Source organism: Aquarana catesbeiana, linkage group LG07, assembly GCF_042186555.1.
Source record: "Aquarana catesbeiana isolate 2022-GZ linkage group LG07, ASM4218655v1, whole genome shotgun sequence".
In the NCBI taxonomy this organism is placed as follows: Eukaryota; Metazoa; Chordata; class Amphibia; order Anura; family Ranidae; genus Aquarana; species Aquarana catesbeiana.
Genome location: NC_133330.1, coordinates 36,923,111 through 36,947,692, shown reverse-complemented (window position 1 = coordinate 36,947,692; position 24,582 = coordinate 36,923,111). Strand labels below are relative to the sequence as shown.

Here is a 24,582-nt window from a genome sequence, read left to right as displayed (position 1 = left end):
AACAAATGTTTGAGAGCAGGTTTTCAGCCAACATAACTTTGTTGTCGGAAAGTCAGATCATGTGTACACCAGTCCGTCGCACAAAAGTCCACGCATGCTCGGAATCAAGCAGAAGGAGCCGCACTGGCTATTGAACTTCCTTTTTCTCGGCTTGTCGTACGTCTTGTACGTCACCTCGTTCTCACGTTCAGAATTTTGGGCTAACATTTGTGTGACCGTGTGTATGCAAGACAAGTTTGAGCCAACATCCATCGAACAAAAATCCACGGTTTTGTTGGCGGAAAGTCCGATCGTGTGTACGCGGCATTAGGCTGCCCATACATTATACAAGTTTCTTGTACAATTTTCCTTCGGCTTTAAAACCATATAATGTGAGGTCAAACTTAAACACTTTCAATTTGTATGCAGTCGGGCAGGCCTTTGCACTACATAGTTGAAGATGAGCCTGGGTTCACACAAGTGTGTGAAGAACACCGCATGTGATTTGCACCAGAATCTCACCGCATTGCTGTGCACATCACATGCACTGTCTGTGTGGTGCAATTTGAGCCCTGCATTTTGTATGGCTCAAATCGCATCCCATCCGCACCAGAATGGTGCAGGACCCTTTTTTCCCCGCACCTGAATCACATCGTATGGGTGTTCACACCCATGTGATGCGATTCTTGCAATCGCTCTTCTTTTGATCTGTTTCCGGGTGTTGTTACTCTAACATTGACACCAGCAGCAGATCGCGTGCGATTGCTATGCAGTATGATGTGGTGCAGGGAAACCAGGGCTAAATCTAAAGGAAATTGAATAAGAAATTTGTATAGTGTATGGCCAGCTTTACAGTTTACATGGGGAAGCAGCATTAACCTGAGTGGGGAAGCCTATGCCCTGCCAGCATGCTGCAGACCAGTGACCTTTCTACAGAAGTCAGACAACCTCCTGTTGAATCAGACCTATAGCTCTGCAACCAACAAATCTCAGGCTTCCTACACACCCCCTACAAAATTCTGGCTCTCAGCAAGGGGGTGTTGGACTTCTGCAAAGAGAGAGAGCAAGGGTCCGTCTCTGCATCATGTTGGCATAGGACAGGCTTTTATACCTAGGCCTAGGGATGCTTTCTAAAAAAAAAAAAAAACAGAGCGAGCTGTAGGACTTTGTACACATTTTGTTCATGGAGGAACTCTTGAAATAACCTTCTGGGTTAGGGAACCCCTGATAATAATTACAGTGTTTACAGCTCACTGTACATTAATGTTATGGTCAGTGAACAAATCCCCTTCTTACAGATATCTTAAAAGATCAATAGAGTCAGTGGGAACTTATCTGAGAGACAGAAATTGCTCCTTGCCCAAGGAACCCCTAGCCATATCCATTGAGTGAGGCTACTGTAGGCTGTGGAGCAATTTATACTCAAAGTTCACATCAAAAGTTCTGAGGTTGTTCAAGTCCTTCTCTAAAGCCTAGTACACACGGGCTGAATGTCGGGCGGCATCAGCCGGTTCAGTGGAACCGCCGACATTCGTCCAGTGTGTACTGCAGCCGGTGTTCTATCAGATTAGCTAACAGAAGTTACATTCCGTCAGCTGCACATGCTTTCCACCGCTACCAGGTTTGCTAATCTGACAGAACACCTGCAGTCAGAAGGCGGCAGCAGACATATTACTTCCCCCAGTTGCGTCTTGAATTTCAGAGTAATTTTAGCAATAAAATAAGCGTATATAAATAAATATAGTATATTGACATCTGTGATGCTGTTTGGATGTTTCATTTTGAAAGCCTAAAGGTTTAGCGCGCTGAGCAGTACGAGGTGTACCAACATGGCCTCCGCCACCTTCCTACTACTGGCATCCAGCTTCTTTCAAATGTAACATCAAAAGAGCATCACAGATGTCAATATACTATGTTTATATATGCTCACTTTATTGCTAAAATAACTCTAAAATTCAAGACTTAGCTGGGTGTAGTAAGATGTCCACTGCACGTGTTCTGTCAGATTAGCAAACCTTCTAGCGGTGAAACGCATGAGCAGCTGACGGAACGTTACTTCCGTTAGCTTATGTAGAAGGGGCATGACTGAAAAAGGTCTGCCAATCGGCTACTGATCAGCGATCTCAGCCAATGGCTGAGAGCGCTGACCGGAGTGTTCTAGCAAGGGGGCCGCCCCCCCTTTCAGAACACAATAGCACAGCAGGGGAGATCCCTGTACTAACATCGGACAGTTAGTACGCCTCCTGAGCTGTCAGGTTTTCTTTTCATTCAGCCTGTTGGGTTGAACGGAAAAAAATAGTAGTGTGTACCAGGCTTAAAGTGGAGCTTCACTCCCCCAATCAAAATTGATTTTTTTTTTTTTTTTTCATGCTACTAGCATTAGAGAATAGGAAGGTGTATCATATTTACTTGTTTTAAACTTTTTATTTTTATTACATTTCTTTAGTTACTTCCTGGTTTCTTGTCTAGGCAAATTATGTCATACATCCCAGGAGTCTTCAGGAGGGGAGGAGGGGTTCTCAGCTAAGCGCACACTCCTGTTTGCTTGCCTGAGTTAAGGACAGATGGATTCCAGAAAGTAAATGCTACATAAATCATCTGCCCTTGCTTAAGATGGCCACCGCCAGAAGTGCTAGGGGGTGTATTTCAAAGTGATTTCTCAACAAAATAAAGCATTTAGACATGGATGATTGGGGAAGTTTGCTTTGACTATTAAAAATTAATTAGTTTTTTTGGTTTGTGGTGCTCAGATGCAATGAAGATCTGCTTTAAGAAGCTCAGCTCCCGCCTGTGTGCAGTGGCTTATCAGCTTTCTGATATCTAATGTAAACGGAAGGCAGGAGATCTGAATGGAGGGAGCCGTGTAAGCTACTGAGTCACTGCTGAGAGTGGAGCCCTGGGCTACCGGGTCACTGCTGGGAGGGGGAGCTGAGTTGCTGACGAGGAGGTCTTCATTGCTTCTATTTTGAAATTTAAAGATGAATTGCGCCACAGGGCCTGCAGCTTCATAGGTCAGTGGGGGCTTTCTTTTAAAGCTCATTCTTATTGCCTTTTAGGAATATTTTAATACTTTAATGTTCATATCTCAGGCACAGGTTCACTTTGAATCCTAGACAGCCGATCACATAGTCTGTTCTACTTACCAGAGCTGTGTGTGTGTGTTTTTTGTGTCAGCAGACACTACAGACAGTCTGTTGTTTTCAGATTACACTATTGCAGTGAGCGAGGATTAGCAAATCAAAACATTATGTGGAACTACTAAGCAGGAAGCCACATATGTCCCCGTGTATATGATGAATGATAAACAATACATAGAAAACAAGGTTTTTAAAACCTTGACTGGTTCTAACATTACTTACAATAGGTTGTTCTCTTTTATGTGTATATAGATATATATATAATTAAAAAAATGACAACCATAGTTCTCTTTATGCTTTAAATACACACCAACACCATTATTTGCATGAATCTGATAACACGCACATGTTTTTATATATAAAAACGATTGTTTCCCTTTTAACTGCTGTTTTATATTGCCTTGCTTTCATCAGGTCTTTGTAACCTTTATTCTCAGTTTTCATAATGTGAGGTTCGACAGATTTTATATATATTTTTTTGAGCTTATTTTTTTATAGAATTGTAATCAAGCGCTGTACATTCCGAATATTCCTCTTGGGTAATGTTTCCATTTTTTTTTTCTATCAATAAAGCGTGTTTATTTAAACCTTAACATTTGGCCAGTTTGTGTTTTTGGTTCCCAGGGAAGAGGTCCAAGGTTCTTGCAGAGCTGCATTTAGAGATCTGTATGATAAACTGGTTAAAAAAAAGAGTTGCCGTTTTTTTTAATGCTACATTTTTTTTTTTTTTTTTTTTTTTTTTTTTTAAATATCTGGAGACCATACATTATGGGGTCCCTCCTCATGCCTTGTGCTCTATCCACCTCTGTTCTTCATTCTTGAGCCCCTGAACAATCTCTCCTGTTCTAAATCTTAACATCCTGCGCTATCTCTGCCTGTCTGTCTCCTCTCAGGACTTGGCCCAAACATTTCCTCCACCCCCGCACATGAAGTTGGTAGAAGGACCTCTGTCCTTTTCTCCAAGAAGAACCCCAAAACGGCAGGACCTCCAAAGAGACCTGGGAGGCCACCTAAGAACAGAGACAGCCACTTGTCGTCGGGGCAAATCAGCAGTCCGATTGGACCCCCTCAACTGTCTATAATGGGGGGGTCGCAGAGGCAGCGGAAAAGAGGCAGGAGTCCCCGGCCAACATCCAGTTCAGACAGTGAAAGCGACAGTGACAAGTCAGCAGAAGATGCCTCTATAGGTAAGTCAGGGCCAAGACGCTGCAGATTAAAGCAGATCTAATCCCAATCACTAATATCTCAAAAAAACGTTTAACCTGTTCATGTCGTTTTAAAAGGTATTTTTTAATTGCATTAAAGGGTAAGTTTCCCCTTTGGAACATGTTACGTGTTCCACGCGTTTTTAGGGTGGAACATTTAACATGTTCCAGCATCTGCACCTTTTCCCCCCCCCATCCTTGTGACACCGCGGACACCCACTGTCACAATTTAAAATCAATGCAGCCGTGCGAGGCTCCCCCCCCCCCCCCCCCCCCCCTACGGTCACGTCATTCATTCACAGTTTCCTGTGAGTTAATAGACTACATGAACCGTCGGCCATTGTGGCTGATGGCTTGTAGTTCTCAATGCACTACGAGGGAGCTGGTGAGCGCTCTCATAGTTCATTGATCTTCTTGCTCTCAAGTAACTGCCTGCCCGTATTGGAGGTACGGACCTACAGCTATCCTGAGAGTCTGCAGGAGCCTGGACATTGCCCTTGTGATCTCCTGATTGCAGGTGCAATGTTCTGCAGGCTCCTTAGCAAAAAAAATTATAAATGCACATTTTTAAAAATTTTTTTTTTACCTGCAAAAAAAGTGCATTTAACTTAATTTTTTTTTTTTTTCAAAAGGTCTACTTAGCCTTTAATTCTGCAGCTTTTGTTAAAATAATACCTGATGGTCCTGCCTTTTTAAGGTCCTTGTTCAGGCACCTGATATGGGGGTGACAGCTGCCTCCCATCTGTGCTTATGTTTGCTCACTCTGTCACATGGAGAGCGGCTGTACCGACACACATTTCACAAGCCTAATGTGCTGTTGCCACTATCCAGTCCAGAGCAATGACCTGCAGCTGAAAGAGATTAGCAGCACTGGATGAATAAGGTGAAATTCTTTCTATGAAAAAAAAAAAATGCAATGGTTTATGATAAAGGGGACATTACCGAGCTAAAAGTCATCTAGTTAGGATTTACATCTACTTTTAAAGCTGTCCTATCAAATTTTTTTCCCATGCATTGGGGCTGTGCCTACGCTGCAAGGGGTAACTGCTCATTTTGTCCATGGGTGACCATAACACTGTATACTCACCTGATCCAGTGGCAAATGGTGATCCCCCATAATCCAGGGTGAACTGTTCCTGATGCTCTCAGAGGAGGTCTATAGGCGTGATGACATCAGGAACAGTCTACTTTCCAAGACCGCAGGGGGGGGGGCAGGAGCAACAGGGACCAGTCTTGTGATGGGAGGATTAGGTAAGTATATCTCCGCTCTCCTCTCCCCTAGATAAAAACGAGCAGTTATCCCGTGCAGTGCGGGCACAGCCCCACTGCATACGAAAAATAAATTAAAAATCCCCAGAGTTTGGTTTTAAAGTTAGCATATGGCTAGCAAATTGATCCATTGCTGGCCCTCAGCAGGCATATAGGCATGCAAAATCATATCCTACAGTTTTGTATGTAATTGTCAGACACCCCTGGGGCTCATCTTGCCTTTAAGGAAAAGAAAACTATTGACCATGAAAACATTCATTTTTTTTTTTTTTTTTTATAATTTTTTTTATTATTATTCTGGTGGTACAAAATTTTATCAATGATTATCAAATTTTATCATCTGTCATTTTTATTTAAATTTGTCCTTTACCTTCTAATAGCAATGTGTTTAGACCTATTAGAATACCGAAACTGGAGAAAATTTAATCCACAATAGTGGCGATCTTGCACATTGTGACCAGTCCGATCACTTGGTTACTTTTCCTAGAGAAAAATAAATTGGTCACTATTAATATATTATCTTCTGTGTTAGAAATCTTTTATTTTATCCAAGTTATATATATATATTTTTTTTTTATAAATACGTTTTTGAAGCTTGGACCACAAATTGAATTATCTGATCAAATATAGAGTTGGTAGGAGCTATGCTGTATCTTTGTACTTTATTCCCCACCACCATCATGAACGCCTTATGAAGAACGGGAGGAAAAGCATCTATTGCTGCTTAAGAGCAGATCATTTTTTTTTTCTGGTTCAGACCTACTCAAGTGTAACCCAAGGAAGAGTGGTCACACATTCCCTGAAATTACACTGGGTTTCATTTAAAGCCTCACTCGATGTTTAATGTCCCTTTAAATAGTTTGTTTGGGCTAAGCTGGTCCAAACTAACTATTTACTGCAGGTGCACTTGCTGGGCACGCTGCTTTATTGTGTGTCGGTTTAGCTACATACAGTATACAGTGCCATGTTCGGCAGTGGGAGAGAGACTTGCCGTCCCACTCCTAGAACATAGTCAAGCTGTGCGCTGCTCAGCCACTCACAGGGAGTGAAATTCTATGAATAAATACAAAGCTTCCAGTGATTGGCTGAAGCGATGACGTCACAATCTCCACTCCAGCCAATCAAAGGAAGCTTTGTATTGACTATAGAATACAAAACTTCCTGTGAATGGCTGAGTAGCACTCAGCTCAACTCTTATGTTCCAGGAGTGGGACGGGAAGTCTGTCCAAATGCTGAAACACAGTGCTGTATACTGTATGTAGCCGGAGTCTAGTACACACTGCAACTGACCGCTCGGATCAGAGCCGCTGTGCTAACAATCCAATGTTAGTACATCAATCTCCTCTGCTGTTCTATTGTGTTCTGACAGCGGGACGGCGCCCCTGCCAGAATACTCTGGTCAGCACTCTCAGCCATTGGCTGAGAGTGTTGATCGGGAGCTGGTTGGCAGACCTTTTTCAGTCATGACTCTTCAGCAGAAGCCGGCCATCGGACCGCCTGCCATACACACGGGCCAAATGTCGGGCGGCATCGGCCGGTTCAACAGAAACCGGCTGATGCCGCCCGATATTCGGCCCGTGTGTATGGGGCTTATGGCTACATACAGGTAATAGAGTGCGTCCAGCAAGTGCACCTGTTTAGTGCAATAAATAGTTTGTTTGGCCCAGCTTGGCCTAAACAAACTAAGGGGACATTAAACGTGGGGTTAGGCTTTAAGTAGTTAACTGAAGTGCTAATAGTGTTTACTAGAGCAATGTGCATTTTATTTTTATTTTTTATAGAAATGCTGGCACCCTCTTCTAGAAATATACCCAGCCACCTGCTACATTTTCATGTATTTCAAAAAATGTTTACTTTTGACTCGAATTGCTTTGGAAAAAAAGAGCAAGTATTTGCATTTAAATTGATTAAAAATACACAAAAAAACACAAAAACTCCCAGTTTTATGTAGTCATCATGACTAGAACAGTTGTCCCACCTGTGGCAGATTTAGAAATGTAAGGAGCTCTGTGTGACTGCTCCTACTCTGCATTTCATAGCTGTCCCCTTTAGATATGTGCAGGTAACATGCTGCGCCTGCTCTTAAAAGTAGAACTGTGGCCAGGCTGTGGACATTCAGACTGTAGTTATACTGTTCCATGTGCCTGCCCCAGAAAGAGCAGAGAGCTCAGATAAGACTTGAGTGACTTCCGTAATTCTCTTGTGAACTTTCAGGAACCCCAGAGTACCTAAAACTACAGAGGTGAGTGAGAGATTGTTTGTTTTAAAGCTAATTTCTTATTAAAAATATGTAAATACTTGAATGTCCTTATACTGGCCACAGTTTTACTCTTAAGAGTTATTTGTCTTTTTTGTTTTACACTTCCAGGGCCAGTTCACACCGGAACGTGGTGCGGGAAACCCGTGTTCTCTGCACATTTCCCACACCGCGTTTAAAATGCACTGCACTTGCGATCTGCAGCAGGTATCAGTGTTAACAGCACTCCAAATGCAGTGTGTTTGCACTGAATCACATGGTACAGTAGTACCATGTGATCCAGTTGCTGTGCGTTTTATAAAGTAGTGCATGCACTATTGGTGTAGCCCAGTGCAATTTCAGACCATTCAAATGAATGGGCTGAAATCGCACTGCACCCGAATCACACAAACGCACAGCGATTTCCTTAGAGATTCATGATGTGTACCGGCCCTCATGCCAGGTTCTGGTTGGTTCAGAGCTAGTGTGCTGCTGCACAGGAGCTCATCCACATTTCCTGTAGCTCTATAAGACACTCCCCACAATATGGATTGGCCCCCGAACTCCTGCCTGCACCACATGTATTGGAACGATCATTAACCTAGTAGGCCAGAAAAGAAAAATGAGATTTCCCATTATCTAATGTGTTTCCATATTTACAGACTTGCCCACCAATGGCTTCAGTGGCAGCAACCAGCAGGTGAAAAAAAGTTTTTTAATTTACCGCACTGACTGCAATCTTCCCCGGAGCAGCTCCGACTCCGAGTCCAGCACTACCAGCAGCAGCAGTGCTGCATCAGACAGAACCAGGTAAGATTACTGAACATAAAGGGAAGTGGCGAACCAATTGAACAAGTGATGATTGAGACAGGAAGTGGCGAGTGTCCTCCTTGTAAAGGTTCCCCACTAGGCACATGTTCCGTATTCTCTTTTTCACTATGTTTAGCCAAAACGATGTGGACACCTGACCACCTATCTTGTTGGTCATCCCATTCCAAAACCATGGGCATTAATATGGCATTGCAACCCCCAATTCCCCCCAGCCCATTGTTATGTAGTTATAGCAGCCTCCATCTTTTTTTTTTTTTTTGCACATGATTGTGCAGTGTGGTTTTAGGAACTTGTGCCCTTTCATCCAAAAGAGCATTTGTAAAATCAGGTACTAATGATTAATTGGAAAATCTGGTTTATAATCTTCATTCCAGTTCATCCCAAATGTTTTTAGTAGGGTAGGCCACCTCATTTCCTCTACACCAGTGTTTCTCAACTCCAGTCCTCAAGGCGCCCCAACAGGTCATGTTTCCAGGATTTCCCTCAGATGAAACAGCTAAGGCAGTGAAACTGATCAAATCACCTGTGCAAAATAATGGAAAGCCTGAAAACATGACGTGTTGGTGTGCCTTGAAGGCTGGAGTTGAGAAACACTGCTCCACACCAAACTTTTAAGAGTCTAAAACAATGCATGTAAAGGGCTATCCTCAGTGTTCACAAGTGTCAAATAAAGGTAATGTCCCTTTAAATCTACAACACACCACGTGAAATTTATGTTTGAAATACAGTCCCAAACAAAGTACCTTTTTATATCAAAAATAATAAGACCCTTATATCACAAGAAGATCAAAAAGCACTTGTTGCTATGCCAGCATTCCACGCTTTCCGTCCTGCCCTAGACCCACTCAGATGTTTTTCCTAGGATCTAATGGACAACTTACACTACCCACGTGGATGGTTTCCAGGGCATATATCCGACAACACAGGACCTTGAGACTGCAGGTATTCAGACGCTTCTTATCCCTCGACATTCTAAGGTCTTCTGATGTCATCAAGACCAATGATTGGTCTTGATGTCAGAAGACCTTAGATTGTCCTCCTTGTGATATAGGGGTCATGTTACAGGGTAAGGAGTTTGGCTATTTTTTCTGGTGGTGGTGGCTGGATTGGTTTGCTTGCATCCTGGCACTTTATTTCAGACTTAAAGGGGTTGTAAACCCTCAAGGTTTTTCGCCTTAATGCATTCTATCAACCAAACGTTCAGCAGCCCCCCTTATGTTTACCTGTGCCCTGTGTTTCCTGCAACGGGAACAAACACGCCAATTTCAGCCGGTGCCACGTGCCCTGATTGGATCAATTGATAGTAGAGCAGCCATTGGCTCCCCCTGCTGTCAATCAAATCCAGTGCCGGGGGGGGGGGGGGGGGCGAGTCTCGCTGTCTGTTTCTACGGACGCAGCAGCAGGACACGGGAGCGCGCCCTTACGGGTGTCCCGAAGGAGAGCGCTTCTCGGACGGGACACCCGAGAAGAGGAGGAGCCTGAAGCGCTGCGGAGGATCGGGGCCACTCTGCAAAACCCTTGCGCAAAGGAGGCAAGTATGACATGTTTGTTTTGTTTTTTTTTTGTCTTTTTTTTTAAAACATCTCCCTTTTTAAATTGCGCGAGATGTATTTTAGATTTAAAGGAAACACAGAGGATAAGAGAATGCTTGTGAACACAGAGGATAACACTTTACCTGTATGGTTTTAGATTGTTATTAATATCTGTATGAGGGTATTTATGTTGGCAGCTTTTCATTTACATTTTATTTGTTGCAGAGTTGTGATTTAGAACAAATTTTCAGGTTATGAAGGGAAGGGTGAATTAGATCTGCCAGAGCAGAGACTAGGAAAGAAGATGGCTATGACATGGAAGGAGGAAGGGGCTGTACTAGAGAATTGACTTTTCTTAGAGAAGATACATTTTCTAGCAAGTGCAAAGGCACATAGCAAGTGCATAAAAATACATTTTTGAAACGGAAAAATGCTGCAAGTAAGCATTTGAAATACTCAATTTTCAGTGCTTTTACCTGTAATTTGGTAGATCGGTGACAGGGTCTTCTTAGATCCATGTCTTTATGGAGCTGGTTCTGTGCTCTGGGGTCTAGTCCTGCTGGAACAGAAAAGGGCCTTCTCCAAACTGTTGCCACAAGGTTGGAAATGCACAGTTTTCTAAAATGTCTTTGACTCTGTTATTACTAAAGCATACATTCATTGGAAACCCCTGAACTCCGTAATAGAGGGGGGGGGGGGGGGGGGTGCACATACTTTTGGACATTTAGTCAGAAGCAGAGAGCCAATATGTCTATTTGCATTATGTTTTCTCCATCAATACTTAAAAGACAAAAAACAGAACATTCCATAGCTCAACTCCCCAACCAGTCTGCCAACTGACCAAATTAATCTGTCCAACAGTCTGCGTTAAAAACAGGGGTTTAGTTAGCACAAATTTGCAAACGCATGCATAGGCTGCAAGGCCTCTTCACGGCACCCTAGGTATGCTTGCAGTCCTAACGCTGCTGAATTTATAAGTGTCTCCACAATGGAAGCACATGCATTAAATCAGGGATCCTCAAACTACGGCCCTCCAGCTGTTGCAGAACTACACATCCCATGAGGCATTGTAAAACTCTGACATTCACAGACATTGAGTAGGCATGATGGGAATTGTAGTTCCTGAACACCTGGAGGGCCGCAGTTTGAAGACCCCTGCATTAAATGGATAGATGAGGGGCATGTGGGCCTGGAGGCAGCCCAATCCCCCTTAAAGGAACAGGAGCACACTGGACACCCAGCAAGAGCACAGTGTCAGCAAAGGTGTACAGTGTGTCCCCGGACCATATTTACACCAGTAACAAACAAATGGCCCCTGCCCCCACCTATAACTGGCCTTCACAGCAAGGAGCACATGGAAGGGCAATCACAGGAAAGACAAAAACAGAACATTCCATAGCTCAACTCACCAACCAGTCTGCCAACTGAGCAAATGAACCTGTCCAACCATCTGCGTTAAAAACAGTGGTTTAGTTAGCACGCATTTGCAAACGCATGCATAAGCTGCCAGGCCTCTTCACGGCACCCTGTGTATGCTTGCAGTCCTAACGCTACTGAATTAATAAGCGTCTCCACAATGGAAGCACATGCATTAAATGGATACTTAATTGATCAAATCACATCATCCCCTATCATTATAGCCCATTTCAGTATTATTTTTTTTTTTTTAATGAAATAACCTCTTTGCTGCCTTGATCAAAAATGTTCTTTCTCACATGATGTAAAGTTTAAGCAACCTAGATCAAATGGACTCTTTACTAGAAGCAATGCAGGTCTTTCACATTAATAGAGATGGCAGAAAGTCTGGTAAACTTGCAGCGAGATAAGAGGATTGGCAAAGATGCAATCATTTTTCAGCCTATTAACCGGGGAACAGAGCCTCAATATGCTGCTAATATACTGTAGCTGCCCTATGTTAGAACATTCAAAAATCATTAATACACGTTGATTAGATATTTTTTTTAATGATCTGATCAGATTGCACATATATATCTAAAGGTACAGTAGTTAGCATAGTTAACTACTGTGTATCTTTTGGCTGTGATTTATGACAAACTTTTTTTCCCCCAAAAATGCAATTTATGGCTTTTGAAAATAAGACAACTTAATCAGCTATTTCATTTGCTTCTTATTAATATTTTATTATTATCACTGGACTTTCTCACCTTTAGCTGTAAAGCAATGTGAGAGAATGTGTTCGATTTTCTTTTTTCTTCTGTGCCCTCATTGGGAAGATTCACCCATTCTGTTTGTTCTGGTGACCGTTGCCACCGGCATTGAAAGTGCCTGAAAATCCAAATTCCTTTAAGATATAGAATAAAAACTGACATTCGATTGGTTGCCTTAGGCCCCCTTCGCACGGGTGCCTCTGTGAAGCGGGAATCTACTCGCTCAGCGAGCAGGCGGATGACCTAGTCACGCTCTCCTCTATGGGGCAATCGGATGGAAACGGGCCGCCTGTCCATTTTCATCCGATCCGCCAGACGGATGCGGAATAGGACCATTACTCTTCTGTTTGTGGCAGACAGGGTCGGATCGGATGGCGCCGGGTGTCAGAGGACATCCGCCGCTCCATAGAAGAAACTGGGGGGGCCAATTAAGTCCATCAGAAAAACTGATAGCCGGATCTGATCGGATCGCCTGTGTGAAAGGGGCCTTGGGCATCACACTGTCCCTTTCTTACAGGATATAAAATAAAAAACTGCCATTCGATTGGTTGCTTTAGGCCCCTTTCACATGGGTGCCTCCGTGAAGCGGAATCCACTTGCTCAGCGGGGGATCTCTCCGCTGATTCCCGCTGAGCAGGCAGATGGCAGGTCCGTCTCCATTCCACTATGCAGAGCGGACACAGACATAGTCCCGCTCTCCTCTATGGGGCAATCAGATGGAAACGGAACGCCTGTCTGTTTCCAGTCGATGCCATCCAATCCGATCCGCCAGATGGATGGGGAAAAGGACCACCATCCCTCTGTGGCCGACCGGATCGGGTCAGATGGCGGCGGGTGTCAGCGGACATCCCGCGCTCCATAGAAGAGTCTGGAAGGTCCAATCTGGAAAACTGACTGGCGGACCTGATTGGATCGCCCATGTGAAAGGGGCCTTAGGCCTTACACTGTCCCTTTCTTACAGGCTTAATCAGTGAGATTGACCAACAGATCTGTTCAAACTGTGGCTTAAACCAGCACTATGGCTGTTTTAGCTGTTTATTTTTTTATTTATATTTTTGAAGGGGTGGGGTTGAAACACTCCCTTCTAGGTGGTCTATGCTGCACATTGCAAGAATTTTAATGAACTTTCTGATTACTGCCTTCTTACAGCAGCACACAGCAGGGCAAAACTGACAGCTGCCCACATGCTAAAGCAGAGCGTTTTAACATGCGGGCAGTGTGAACTCGCCCTTGTGCAAGTTTCTCTGCAAAAAAACGTAATTCCTCTTGCAAGGGATACTTAAAAAGTTTTAATTGTACCTAAGTGCAGACTTTTGAGAAAATCAGCGATCCAATCTCAAAACCAGAAAATGAAAACTCTTGTGACATTCTATGCACCGATGTTGTACAGAACACCTCCAGGTTGCCATACTGCAGTAAAGTGGCTGCAGATTGAAAATTTAATAACAAATTATTTAATGGCGTGTGTTACAATTTTATATGCTACCTTATTATAATTTTTTTAACAAAAGTGTAGTTTTCTTTTAAGTCAATTACATTTTTTTTTTTTCGTTTGCAGCACAACACCTTCTAAACAGGGACGGGGAAAGCCATCCTTTTCAAGAGAGAATTACCACGACTACAGCAGCGAAGATACATCAGGAACTGAAAATGAGTCCTATTCCTTGGGGGGCCGAGTAGGACATGGCTGTAAGTACCTCCTTTCTGGACAGTACAAATTGGGATAGCCACATTTTTGTAAATCCTTATTGTCTTTTTTAACTGTCAGGGAGTCAGAAATATTTTACGCATGTTAAATGAACTCAGTTTTATTAAAATTTAACAGGATAAAAAATAAAACGCTTGGCCCACCCAGTCTGTTCACTTTCCTTAAAATTTGAATTTTTTTTTTTTTCAGTTGGTAAACTTGGTAAAATAGACCAGGTATTTTAACGCACATGCCACATACATTTTAAAAATTTTTGACCAACACTGTTATAGGCTGCTTCTTCTTAAAGGCCTGATGCATGAAAAACCTGATTTTATGCTCTTGCTTTAGTTTTAGCATGTTGAGTAACATGCTGGCCTCCTATATAATCTCAGGTAAGCCAGTGATGACGTATCCCCAGTTGTTCCCAGCTGCCACAGGCACTGTAGAGAAATTCATTTTCAAAGCTCACAGCAGAAGCATTCCCTGTCTAAGGCAACTTGGCTTACCCTGCTTCCCTTTCCAGCAGTGCTTTTGCTGTGCTCTTTGAGGATAAATGTCTCCACAGTGCCTGTAGCTACAGAGGTCAGCAAGGGCTTGTTTTAAAGAATAAATCCAAAAACAAAAATGTATTTATATTACAGATTACCAGTCTTTTAGATGTGGTGGCTGCATTTGTTTTAATTTCTTTCTCGTCCATTGAAAGGCACAGGGAAGCCTTTCACCTTCAAGTCATACTGCTGCCTACAAGAATAGGACAGTTGGACACTGGCAAACCAACTGTAGGCCATCCCAAGATAACCTCTTCAACTACCAGTATGCCTCAGTTTTTTGCTAGTGTTCTAGGAGGATGGATGTCTTTTTTGCAGCTCTACTTTTTCCAGACCCCGTTAGCTGATACTGGCTCAGTGCTTGCCCAGACTCACTCTGTGGGTAGGCCCATTGGGCCAAGCATCAGAAGCAAACATTTCTGGATACTTAGGCAACATCCTGTGGAGGAAACAGTGAGCTCTGTTGTACATCATGCTGCTGATTGTATGGATGTCTTAATGATTCAGTTCAATCCTAAATCTTCAGAAATTGGTGCTGGAATTCTTATTTCCTATAGCTAGCTCAGACCAAAATGTTCCTTCTGTAAGAAAATCATGTGGTTGTCCTTAAGTCCAGGAGTTGACTGTCTCTCATTTCTTACATTGGAGTCATGGCTCTATGGGTAACCCTCTTCGAGGCAGCATCTTTTCTCCAATCTCTTCCCAGACTGTCTCATCACTACACTTATATGTCATAGGACAAGTGTGCAGAGTTTCTAAGCTGATCGAATTGCCTGGACCTGAGGATCAAGTAGTTCCTAGTCCAATGGCAAAGTCTTCGAGCTATGGAGTCGGAAGTTTTCCCTTCTCGCCTTCTGGAAGATCTTATCAGAAGTCAACCTGTTGGGCTGAGGAGGAGGCAAGGAGGCAGAGGCACTCATAATCAGAGAATTGTTGTCTCACAGAGTTTCAGCAGATGTGGTTCCTTCTACATCGCTGGATTGACTCATTGGCAGGTCACGTGATTTGGATCCAGTTGGTTAACACCACAATACTGTCATGCCTCAACCACCAAGGAGGAACAGGAGATCTTGCTGCAAAGAGAGTGTTCAATTGGATCCTGACCTGGCCAGAACTTCATGTTCTAGTCTTGATGTGTGGCCAGTTGGGCAGTCGTCCCCAGCTAGCTTCATCTCTGCATGGAGGAATGATCTATACACCTGAGTGTGGTCCAGAACTTGTTTCGCAGATCGAGGGCACCAGATGTGTACCCCCTATATCCTAGTTCAACTGCATGCTGAACAGTTTTTTTTTTTTTTTTCCACGTGCAGAAATCCTCTAGTGATAGCAGTAGTTGTCCAGTAACTCCATGGGGTCTTTACAGCCAGATCTGGACCTTTCCTCCTCTAAGGTCAAATTTAGTGATTTAGTGATTTGGAATTGTGGGCATATTCTGAGCGATTCTAAATCACATTAAATCGCAGCAAGATATGAGTTTGGGTGCCATTCATTCTTAATGGCACCCCAAAGGCAGTGCGATGTTGCGTGACAAAACACATGATAATCCTCTCAAAACGTGTGTGTAAAATGCGCCTGGCTCAGGGACAAAATCCCTGAGCTTCTTTGCCATGACCATAGGGCAGCCCTTTCAAGTGAATGGGCTGCCCTATGCATGACACAAAGAAACATTTGTGAATCGATCCACAAAAATCATGAGCGAGAATGCGCATTCCAGCTTTGTGAAACGTGAACAGGGCCTTCCTGATCGACTTTGCAGACTCAAAAGGGAGGGCTTTCATTTGTTGAATTTGGAAAGTTGGGAGTATCTCTAAATCAGATTTTTTTTTTTTTTTTTTATGCTTGAGAATAGGAAGGATTTTCAAGTAAGGTCTATGATGGAACTTCATCCCAGGGGTGTCTATCCAGATAGGTTGGGCTAGAGCTCAGCTCCAAGCACTATCAAGGCCTGTTAGCCTTTCAATGCACGGAACCCCATTTCCTTTTTCTAACCTAGGGCAGTTTTTGATCTTTTATCTCAACCAGGACTTTTTTCTTAAGTCCATCGGTTTGGCTCCAGTTCCAGATGCCTCTCTTCCTTGTTTGACTACAGTTTGGGATGTGAGCCATTCTCTCTTAGCTACTTTTCTTTTGGTCTTCTCAGATGGACCTTGTAGGGTGGTTCTCGTTCCACCTTTCTGTGAGATTCGGCTAAACCAACTCCAAACTTGATCTTTAAGATCGGTTCTCATCTTGCCCTGTCAAGACATACTTCACTGGTTTCATGAGCGTCGCTTAATCTTTCTGGCATCAAGTACTGGTTTTCCAATACAAGGCTGCTACCTGGTCTTCTTTTCTCGCAGTTTTTTTTACCAGGTGGAGGCTGTGGTCTTATTCGATGGCAGCTTTGGGTGTAGGGTTCTCCAGGTGGCTTTTGAGCTGTAAGCAGTCCTATTTTTTTTTTTTTTTTTTTTTTTCCTTATTCATGTTGGATCTGTTAGCATTTGTTTGCTGTTCTGCCCAACCCCTCAGTTGGACTGCTTTTGGGCATTTCTAAGGTAGAACTCTTTCTGTGGCCCACACTGGATGAGATGTAAAAATCCCCATGTAAAGAAGATGAACAGAGAAAGATCTGTTTGAAGTCCAGCTTGGGTGGCAACTAGGGCTCCCTTTATAGATACACAGTTAGTGAGCATAAACACCCTAGGACAGGAAGTATATTATTTGCAGGATTACCAGGTAAAAAATAAAGAAAAAAAAACAGAATGAGAAAATGAATGCAGCAACCATATCTAAGAACTGGTGAGCTGCAACATATTAAAGTGGTTGCAAACCCTCACATATACCCAGTGAAGTGAACAGCCTCAGATGATACACAGAGATGAAACAAATCTCCCTACATTAGTTTTACAGGTATATCTGCTGTCTTTCCCTTTCCACACTCTTTGGAAAGTGCACATTGTGTTAGAAATCTTTCTTCCTCTTTCAGCAGTGGGTGGGGAGTCTGGACTTACACTGTGTGAGAGCTCACACACACACACACACACACGGACAAAGGGACATGCAGAGCTGTAGTCTGAATAGACAAGCCCCCTGCTAAGCTCCCTCCCCGACACAACTTTTAAGCTGCTATCTCATGTGTCAAGGAACTTGTCAGAAGTGACTGGTGCTGATAACAGAGGAACGGAGCACCAGAGAGAAACGTCACTTAGAGCTTTGGAGAGAGATAAGTAAACACTGTGCTTAGGTCAAATTTCATGAATGGGGTTTACAACCACTTTAAACTTTTTTCTTTTGGGTTTAAAAATACACTTTAAAACTAACTTACCAATTGTTAAGTATATGCCAGCAAATGTAAATCCTTGACTGTCCGTAGCCTGGCCACGAGTTCATTTTAAGATTATTGTATTACTTCCTTTTCTTAGTGTTTTAGTGGGGTATTTTTGGTACAAAATCCTCAGGTACAGAGACAGTAGAGCAAGATTTTATTATTTTTTCCGTTTCTATTTATTTTATACGATTTTATATTATACTGTATAATTTGTGAGATTGCAGGCAGACATATGACTTGTGACCTTTTCTGTTGTTTGATAGTGGTACGCAAAGGAATGGAGGGACGAGGGGCGGGGTGGCTGTCCGAAGACGAAGACTCCACTCTAGAAGCCTTAGACTTGGTGTGGGCCAAGTGTCGGGGATATCCCTCCTATCCAGCTCTGGTAGAGATCAGTTCCACCCCTATTATTCTACTTAATGTTATAGTAGTTGTATAATTGTCCACCATAACTGATCACCATGGGTCGGCTAAACCTACCAAAAAAATCATTTGTTGACTTTTATTGTCTTTAATTTGTGTTGTAAAAGTCTGTGCCTTGCAGAATTTTTCACCAACTCCTTTCTTTTCTTAAGATTATCGACCCAAAGATGCCCCGAGAAGGAGTGTTTCACCACGGGGTTCCCATTCCTGTACCACCCGTAGATGTTCTCAAGCTAGGAGAGCAGATGACACAAGAAGCACAAGAGCATCTCTACCTCGTTCTGTTTTTTGACAATAAACGGACTTGGTGAGTATTCATTTTCATTTATAGGATATCTGTGTGGACTGTACAGTACGTGTTTCTTTGTTTTATCTTAGTGGCTGAAATTCACCTGTGTGGATGCTGCAAGAAATGCATCCCTCCTTTTTTTTTTTTTTTTTCGGGGTGGGATGTATACTTGTATTTTATTGTTACTGTTGGATATTAATGTGCTTTGTAGTTGCAAGAAGTAAGTCATAGATGTGTACAACCAACCCCAACACTTTTATATCTACTTTTCCAGCATTCCCCTGCTGTTCCCTTGTTCATTTTAGCTTCTGCCAAAGCCCCCAACGTTGGTTGGTGTTGGATCAGAGGGAGCAATATCACTTTTTCTGTTAAGCTTCAGCAGTGCATTATATACACTACATATTTGCGTTAAAGAGGTACTAAACCTATTGATTTAACTGTTTAAAATTTAAATTGAAGGCATGCCATGAATAACTGTCACAGTTGCTTGTGCTTTTAGCCAAACTGTCAAGCCATCAAATGGCTGGTGTCAAAACTGATCATATGTGCAGCACCATGGCAACTGCGGATCAAACAGAGGCTAAGATGGCAGCTTCCTTGGCTGTAAGGGATTGGAGAGTTTAGTTCTACTTTAAAGCGGAGCTCCACTCAAAAGAGGAAACGCCGCTTGTTTGCACCCTCCCGCCCTCCACTGCTACATTTGGCACTTTTTGGGGGGGAGCGGGTGCCTGGTTTTGACAGGTACCCGCTCCCCGGAGTAGAGAGAGCACCTGACAATGGCTGGGAAAGGTGACGTCATTCATAGACTCCCATGGTTCAGCCAGTGTCAATGCTCCCTCCTCTATTTTGGGGGGTGGGGGAGTGGGTACCTTGTTTTGACGCTGCTGCGATCTGAGCCAGAGGTTTGGCCCCCCTCCTTCCTCCGCAGTCTATGGGACCATTCACAAGGTGCAGCGTGACTCGCGCTTGCGCATTAGGATACAGGCTATGAAGCCACAATGCTTCACTTCCACACTACTGATGCCTGCACCCGAAGCCAATTGAAGAATCGGCTCGGGTAAGGACATTGCGGGATCTGGGAATGTATTTTGACGAGATGCTTATAGGAAAGTGGAACTTTAGGCTATAGAAATAAAATTGGCGGACAGGCAAGTTCACCTTTTTTGTACACTTTTTTTTTTTCTAAATTCCAGCTCCCCTATGCACCAATTCATGTACTTTTTTTGCAAAAATATCAAAGCTTTCCATTAAATCTACAGTCACTTACTTTTCTTGTCCTAATCCACGTTTCCAGACGTTTCCATTAGTAATGTCTTTCTTCCTTACAGACTTTAGGTCATGACACAAGAATGAGTTGACCTGCTGACCTCATTAGCACACACCCTGCATCATCTACCCACCCATTCCCAGGTGCACGTTTTTTTTAATGAAATGCAATCAACCAGTGATTACCCTTCTCACTAAATACACAATATACAATCAGATTGTATAATGTATGGCCATCTTTATACAAGTACATAGGAGGGAGTAGACAGAAACACTCAGCTGTCAGGACCCGTTCACAACTCTCCCTAGCGGGAACTCGCATTCCCACATGGGTTTTTTGTTTTCTTGGTTTTTTTAAGCGAGGGGTGGAGGTGTTTTGGAGCATTTTCACTCATCATTCCACCTGAATGAGCTGCCCTACACGCAGCAATCGCCCCAAAGAAGCTTCAGAACTTTTTTTTTAGAGCGGAGCTTGGTGCGTTTTTTACTGTGATTTTTGGTGCAGCGCATTTCTGAAAAGCAAGGAAACGCACAGATGAGTGAATGGAGCCTCATTGTTTTTGTGTTACTGCACCAATTTCACTTTCACTTTCAGGCCCCATTTACATCCAGCATAGTGGGAGTGCACGTTTTGTGTCGTTTTTCCTGTGACACACATAGGGCAGCCAGTTGATTTCAATTGGCTGCACTACATGTGGTTAATGGGACATTTTGTTTTTGTGGGTTGCGTGTTTTTTACTGTGCGTTTTGCAGCATTTGGCACTCATTTTATCACATGGCAAAATGTGTGTTTGCTTCTGTGTTTGGTGTGTTGTAGAAATAGCGCCTGAAAACTGCCTCCCATTCATTGCAATAGGGGCTTTTGCACTCGGGCAGTGCGCTTGCGGGACGTTAGAAAAAGTCCTGCAAGCAGCATCTTTGGAGCAGTTTGGGAGCGATAAATACAGCGCTCCGAAAACGCCCCTGCCCATTGCAATTAATGGGCAGCGCTTCCAAAGCGCCTGAAGAGTGCTTCAGAAGTGCCGCAACACAGGAGTTTTTAAACCCTTCTTTGGGGTTAAAAGCGCCCCGCTAGCAGGTGAAAAGGGGCGCTTTACGGCTAACGATCGGCGCTTTCAGTGTGAAAGCAGCCTTAGCGAGCTGGCATATTTCTACGATTTAAACCATAAAAACTGACAGAGGTTCTTATCCTTCTTCACTATATCCATTCCACTGAATGTCACTTCTGTCATGAGATAAAATACTGCATGTTTTCATGAGTAAAATACCTCTCATTATGATGAAATAACTCTTCATATCATCAATGCTTTATTTTAGTAGCATTTTTTTGTGAATTGCAAAAAAAAGTTTGAGAAAAGCTATGTTATCTTAGATTTTAAAAGGAAAATAACTCTGTGAATTTGAGTCCAGGTTCTCTATAAAGAGACATCAGGGGTCTATTAGACCCCTGATGTAACACCTGTGATCGATCAGTTTTTGCAGTCAGAGTAACTGGGGTTTGATAGCTCTAAACCTGGAAGTACTCAGAGCTAGGCACCTCTGGGTTCATAATACTGCTTTCCATCCTGACACCCACCATGGAGGTCTTCTCACCCAGGAGGGACAGATGAGCCAGGGACACATGGGAGGAAGGAGGGGCAGCAACTTCTTCAGCATGTATAAGGGATGGGGGCCATCTGATTCACTTCTACAAGAAGGCCAGTAGTCAGGAGAAAAAAATGTACCGTAAACTAACTCCCAGCAGCTATAGATAGGGTCCGAGAGTTTTCTTAAAAGCCAGGGCCGCTGCGGAGTTAATAGTTATGTCACCGGCAGCAAAAGGGTTGAAGTCCATTTAAAACTACATGGTAATCTAAGACTGCTGTGTGATTTCACTGCAGAATGGTGTTGTCGTCCTATTGCATGAAGTGGAAAAATAACAGATCTACTAGGTGGATCAACAGGCAATATGTTTATTTTATTTATTACAGGTACTTATATAGCGCCATCAATTTATGCAGCGCTTTACATATATTGTACATTCACATCAGCCCCTGCCCTCAAGGAACTTACAATCGAAGGCCCCTAACTCACATTCATACATACAAGGGCCAGTTTAGACAGGATCCATCCAAGTAATCTAAAAGCATGTCTTTGGAGTATGAAAGGAAACCGGAGTTCCTGGAGAAAAGCCACATAGACATGCAAACTCCAGGCAGGTATTGTCGTGGTGTAGTTGGGGTTCGAACCAGCGACCCCAGTGCTGTTAGGCAGAAGTGCTAAACACTACACCAATGTGCTTACAGGGGAACTCCGAAAAGCAAAAACTTCTGTGTTAATAATGTGATTAGAATGCAGCATATATCTAATTTTTGGTTTTGTCTAGTTTCAATTTGTGTCATTGCATAATATATATCACTAGTGTATAATATTTCATACTTTACTCTGCAGGCAGTGGCTACCCAGAACAAAGCTGGTTCCGCTGGGGCTGAACCGCGAGCTGGATAAGGAAAAAATGCTGGAAGGGAGGAAATCAAACATCCGCAAATCTGTGCAGATCGCCTACGAACGCGCCGTGCAGCACCGTAACAAAGTCCAAGGCGCGCAGAGCAGCGAGACAAGTGAAAGCGATTAGCGCCTTCCATGAACTTTTGTGACCTGTTCTTGCTTACCTCCTGTGTCACAACTCTGCTGCTGTTACTAAGAATAAAATTGTGGTAACTAGAGAAGTTACCTTTAAAGTGAGTAGCGCTTAAATGAACAGCTGTTTTCAGATTTCGTGACCACAGTGGAGAGGGCCAGTGCCACGTTTTTATGGGTCGCTGTGAGCACAGATAGGGCTAACAAGTAACACACAGGATGATGACAATGACATTCTGAGAAGATGTCCTCATGGTCGCTGGTTGACCATTTTAATTCAAACTATCGAACGCAGGCCGCCGTCTTCTGGAGTTAAGATATTCTACTGGGGTTGGCTGTCCTTTGGCTGGTTACTCTTTATTCATGGATTCCCGTGTACAGACTTAATAATGTTTGTATATTGAGCTGTCTGATGGTTTTAGTGAAGCATTGGGATATTCCATCCTTTCAGATTCTTATGCTCCATTCCGAATATGTTCTGTCTGCAAAATTTGTAACAAAAACTGTGAGCGTGCACCAGAAGGAAAGACTATATAAGCCATTAGGCTTAAAGTAGAACTGTGACCAGACATTTAAATATGTACATATACAAACACTAAATGAGCTTTAAAACATGTCCCCGACATCCTCTATAGCTGCAGGAACTGATGAGCAATTCATCCTCAAAGTTCACCAATGAAGCACTAAAGTCCTTCACCTGGTCTAAAGACCTTTCTCATTCCCTTTTAGTTTTGCACCTTGCTCTATGTTAAATGCACAGATTTGAAGGCTGGAAAGCTGCTATTTTACTGCACGTGGGGGGAGCTTGGAGAAGCTGGGCTGTCTAAAGTAATAGTTCTTGTGCTGTGAAAGCGGGAAATCTGGATGAATTTCTTCACAGTGCCTGCAGCTACTGAGGTCAGTGAGGGCTTATATGAAAGCTAATTTACTGCTTGTTAACAATACATTATCATTTAAATATCCATAGTATGGCCACAGTTCCCTTATGTCCACTAAGTTATAATGATTGTTAGTTATTTACAAACACTTTTCGCAAGGACGGTCAATGAGAGCCTAAAATAGCAGTCTCATAATGATCAAAGTGGTAAATAACACATGTGTTATAGCATGGTGAATTGAAACTCTTGACTGTAATACGTGTCCGGTTAGTATCAGTTGATATTTTTTTACAGCCAACAAACCTGCTCAGCTGTTATTTGCAGGCTGGTTTAAACCTCATCTCCGGTTTTGGCCAAATGATACAGTAATTGGTGCTGACAGTTGATACCCAACGCCCAGTGAGAGAGTAGGTCTGTATGTGTGTGTGTGGGGTGGGAGGGTGATTTGGGGTAGCTATAAAGTCTCCTACAATCTAGAACGTCTATATGTAAGATATCATGTTTTAGCCCCACAATAAAAATTGTAAATCACTTAGCTTTTGTGAATTACCATTTTAGTTCTCCTTTTTCTGGAGCAGTCAACCACAAGGGGAGGTCTGGGGAGTAATAATGGCAGGTGTCTGGGTATTGTACAACTCACTGTGGGCTGTTATCTTGAGAACATTTCTTAAAAGAAGTATGGGGCTTTTTGTTTTTTAAGAATTATACTTACCTAGGGGGATACAGCATTAGTCCGATGCTGCATCTGTTCCCCACCGGCTCTAAGACGCTCTGAGAACTGAGCGTTCAAAGACCATCGATCGCTCGGTTCTCAGGGCTCCCTGAGCAGAGAGCTGGTCACTGTCAGTCACCGCTGTTTGCTCTGCCCCCCACACTCACTGGAGTGCTGGGCTGTGGAAGTGGTGGTGGGGGGGGGGGGGGGGGGGGGGGAGCAGCCGACTCAGTCTCTCAGCAACTTGCTCAGGGCGTGACCCAGGTGCCGGTCCAGGCATGTGGATGGATCCTGACTTCACTGTCACGATCTTGCCCGAGCCTGGACCAGCTCTCTGACGTCAGCCATCTGCTGAAAACTGATCACAGATGAGCAGAACAAACTGCACTCCTGTGATCCACAGGAGAAGTACAGCCAAACGAGATTTGGCTGTACTTCTCCTTTAAGCCCCTACAATATTTCATGCTGTGTAGCAACCCGCTTACCTTGGATG

General features: G+C 43.3%; 1 protein-coding gene across 3 annotated transcripts in view; it reads left to right on the top strand.

The window, feature by feature from the left end:
- The window catches only part of BRPF1 (bromodomain and PHD finger containing 1), a 75,606-nt gene extending 51,694 nt beyond the window's left edge, over positions 1-23,912 (top strand). Inside the window, exons 10-15 of one of the 3 annotated variants that reach the window (XM_073591990.1) lie at positions 4,010-4,303; positions 8,489-8,636; positions 13,916-14,046; positions 18,166-18,287; positions 18,478-18,632; positions 22,311-23,912. In XM_073591990.1, coding sequence (XP_073448091.1) covers positions 4,010-4,303; positions 8,489-8,636; positions 13,916-14,046; positions 18,166-18,287; positions 18,478-18,632; positions 22,311-22,494 — 1,034 coding nt within the window. In that variant the 3' untranslated portion in view covers positions 22,495-23,912. The remainder of the gene's footprint in view (positions 1-4,009; positions 4,304-8,488; positions 8,637-13,915; positions 14,047-18,165; positions 18,288-18,477; positions 18,633-22,310) is intronic. The other 2 variants (XM_073591991.1, XM_073591992.1) reach the window with 2 other exon arrangements.
- The last annotated feature ends 670 nt before the right edge of the window (positions 23,913-24,582 follow it).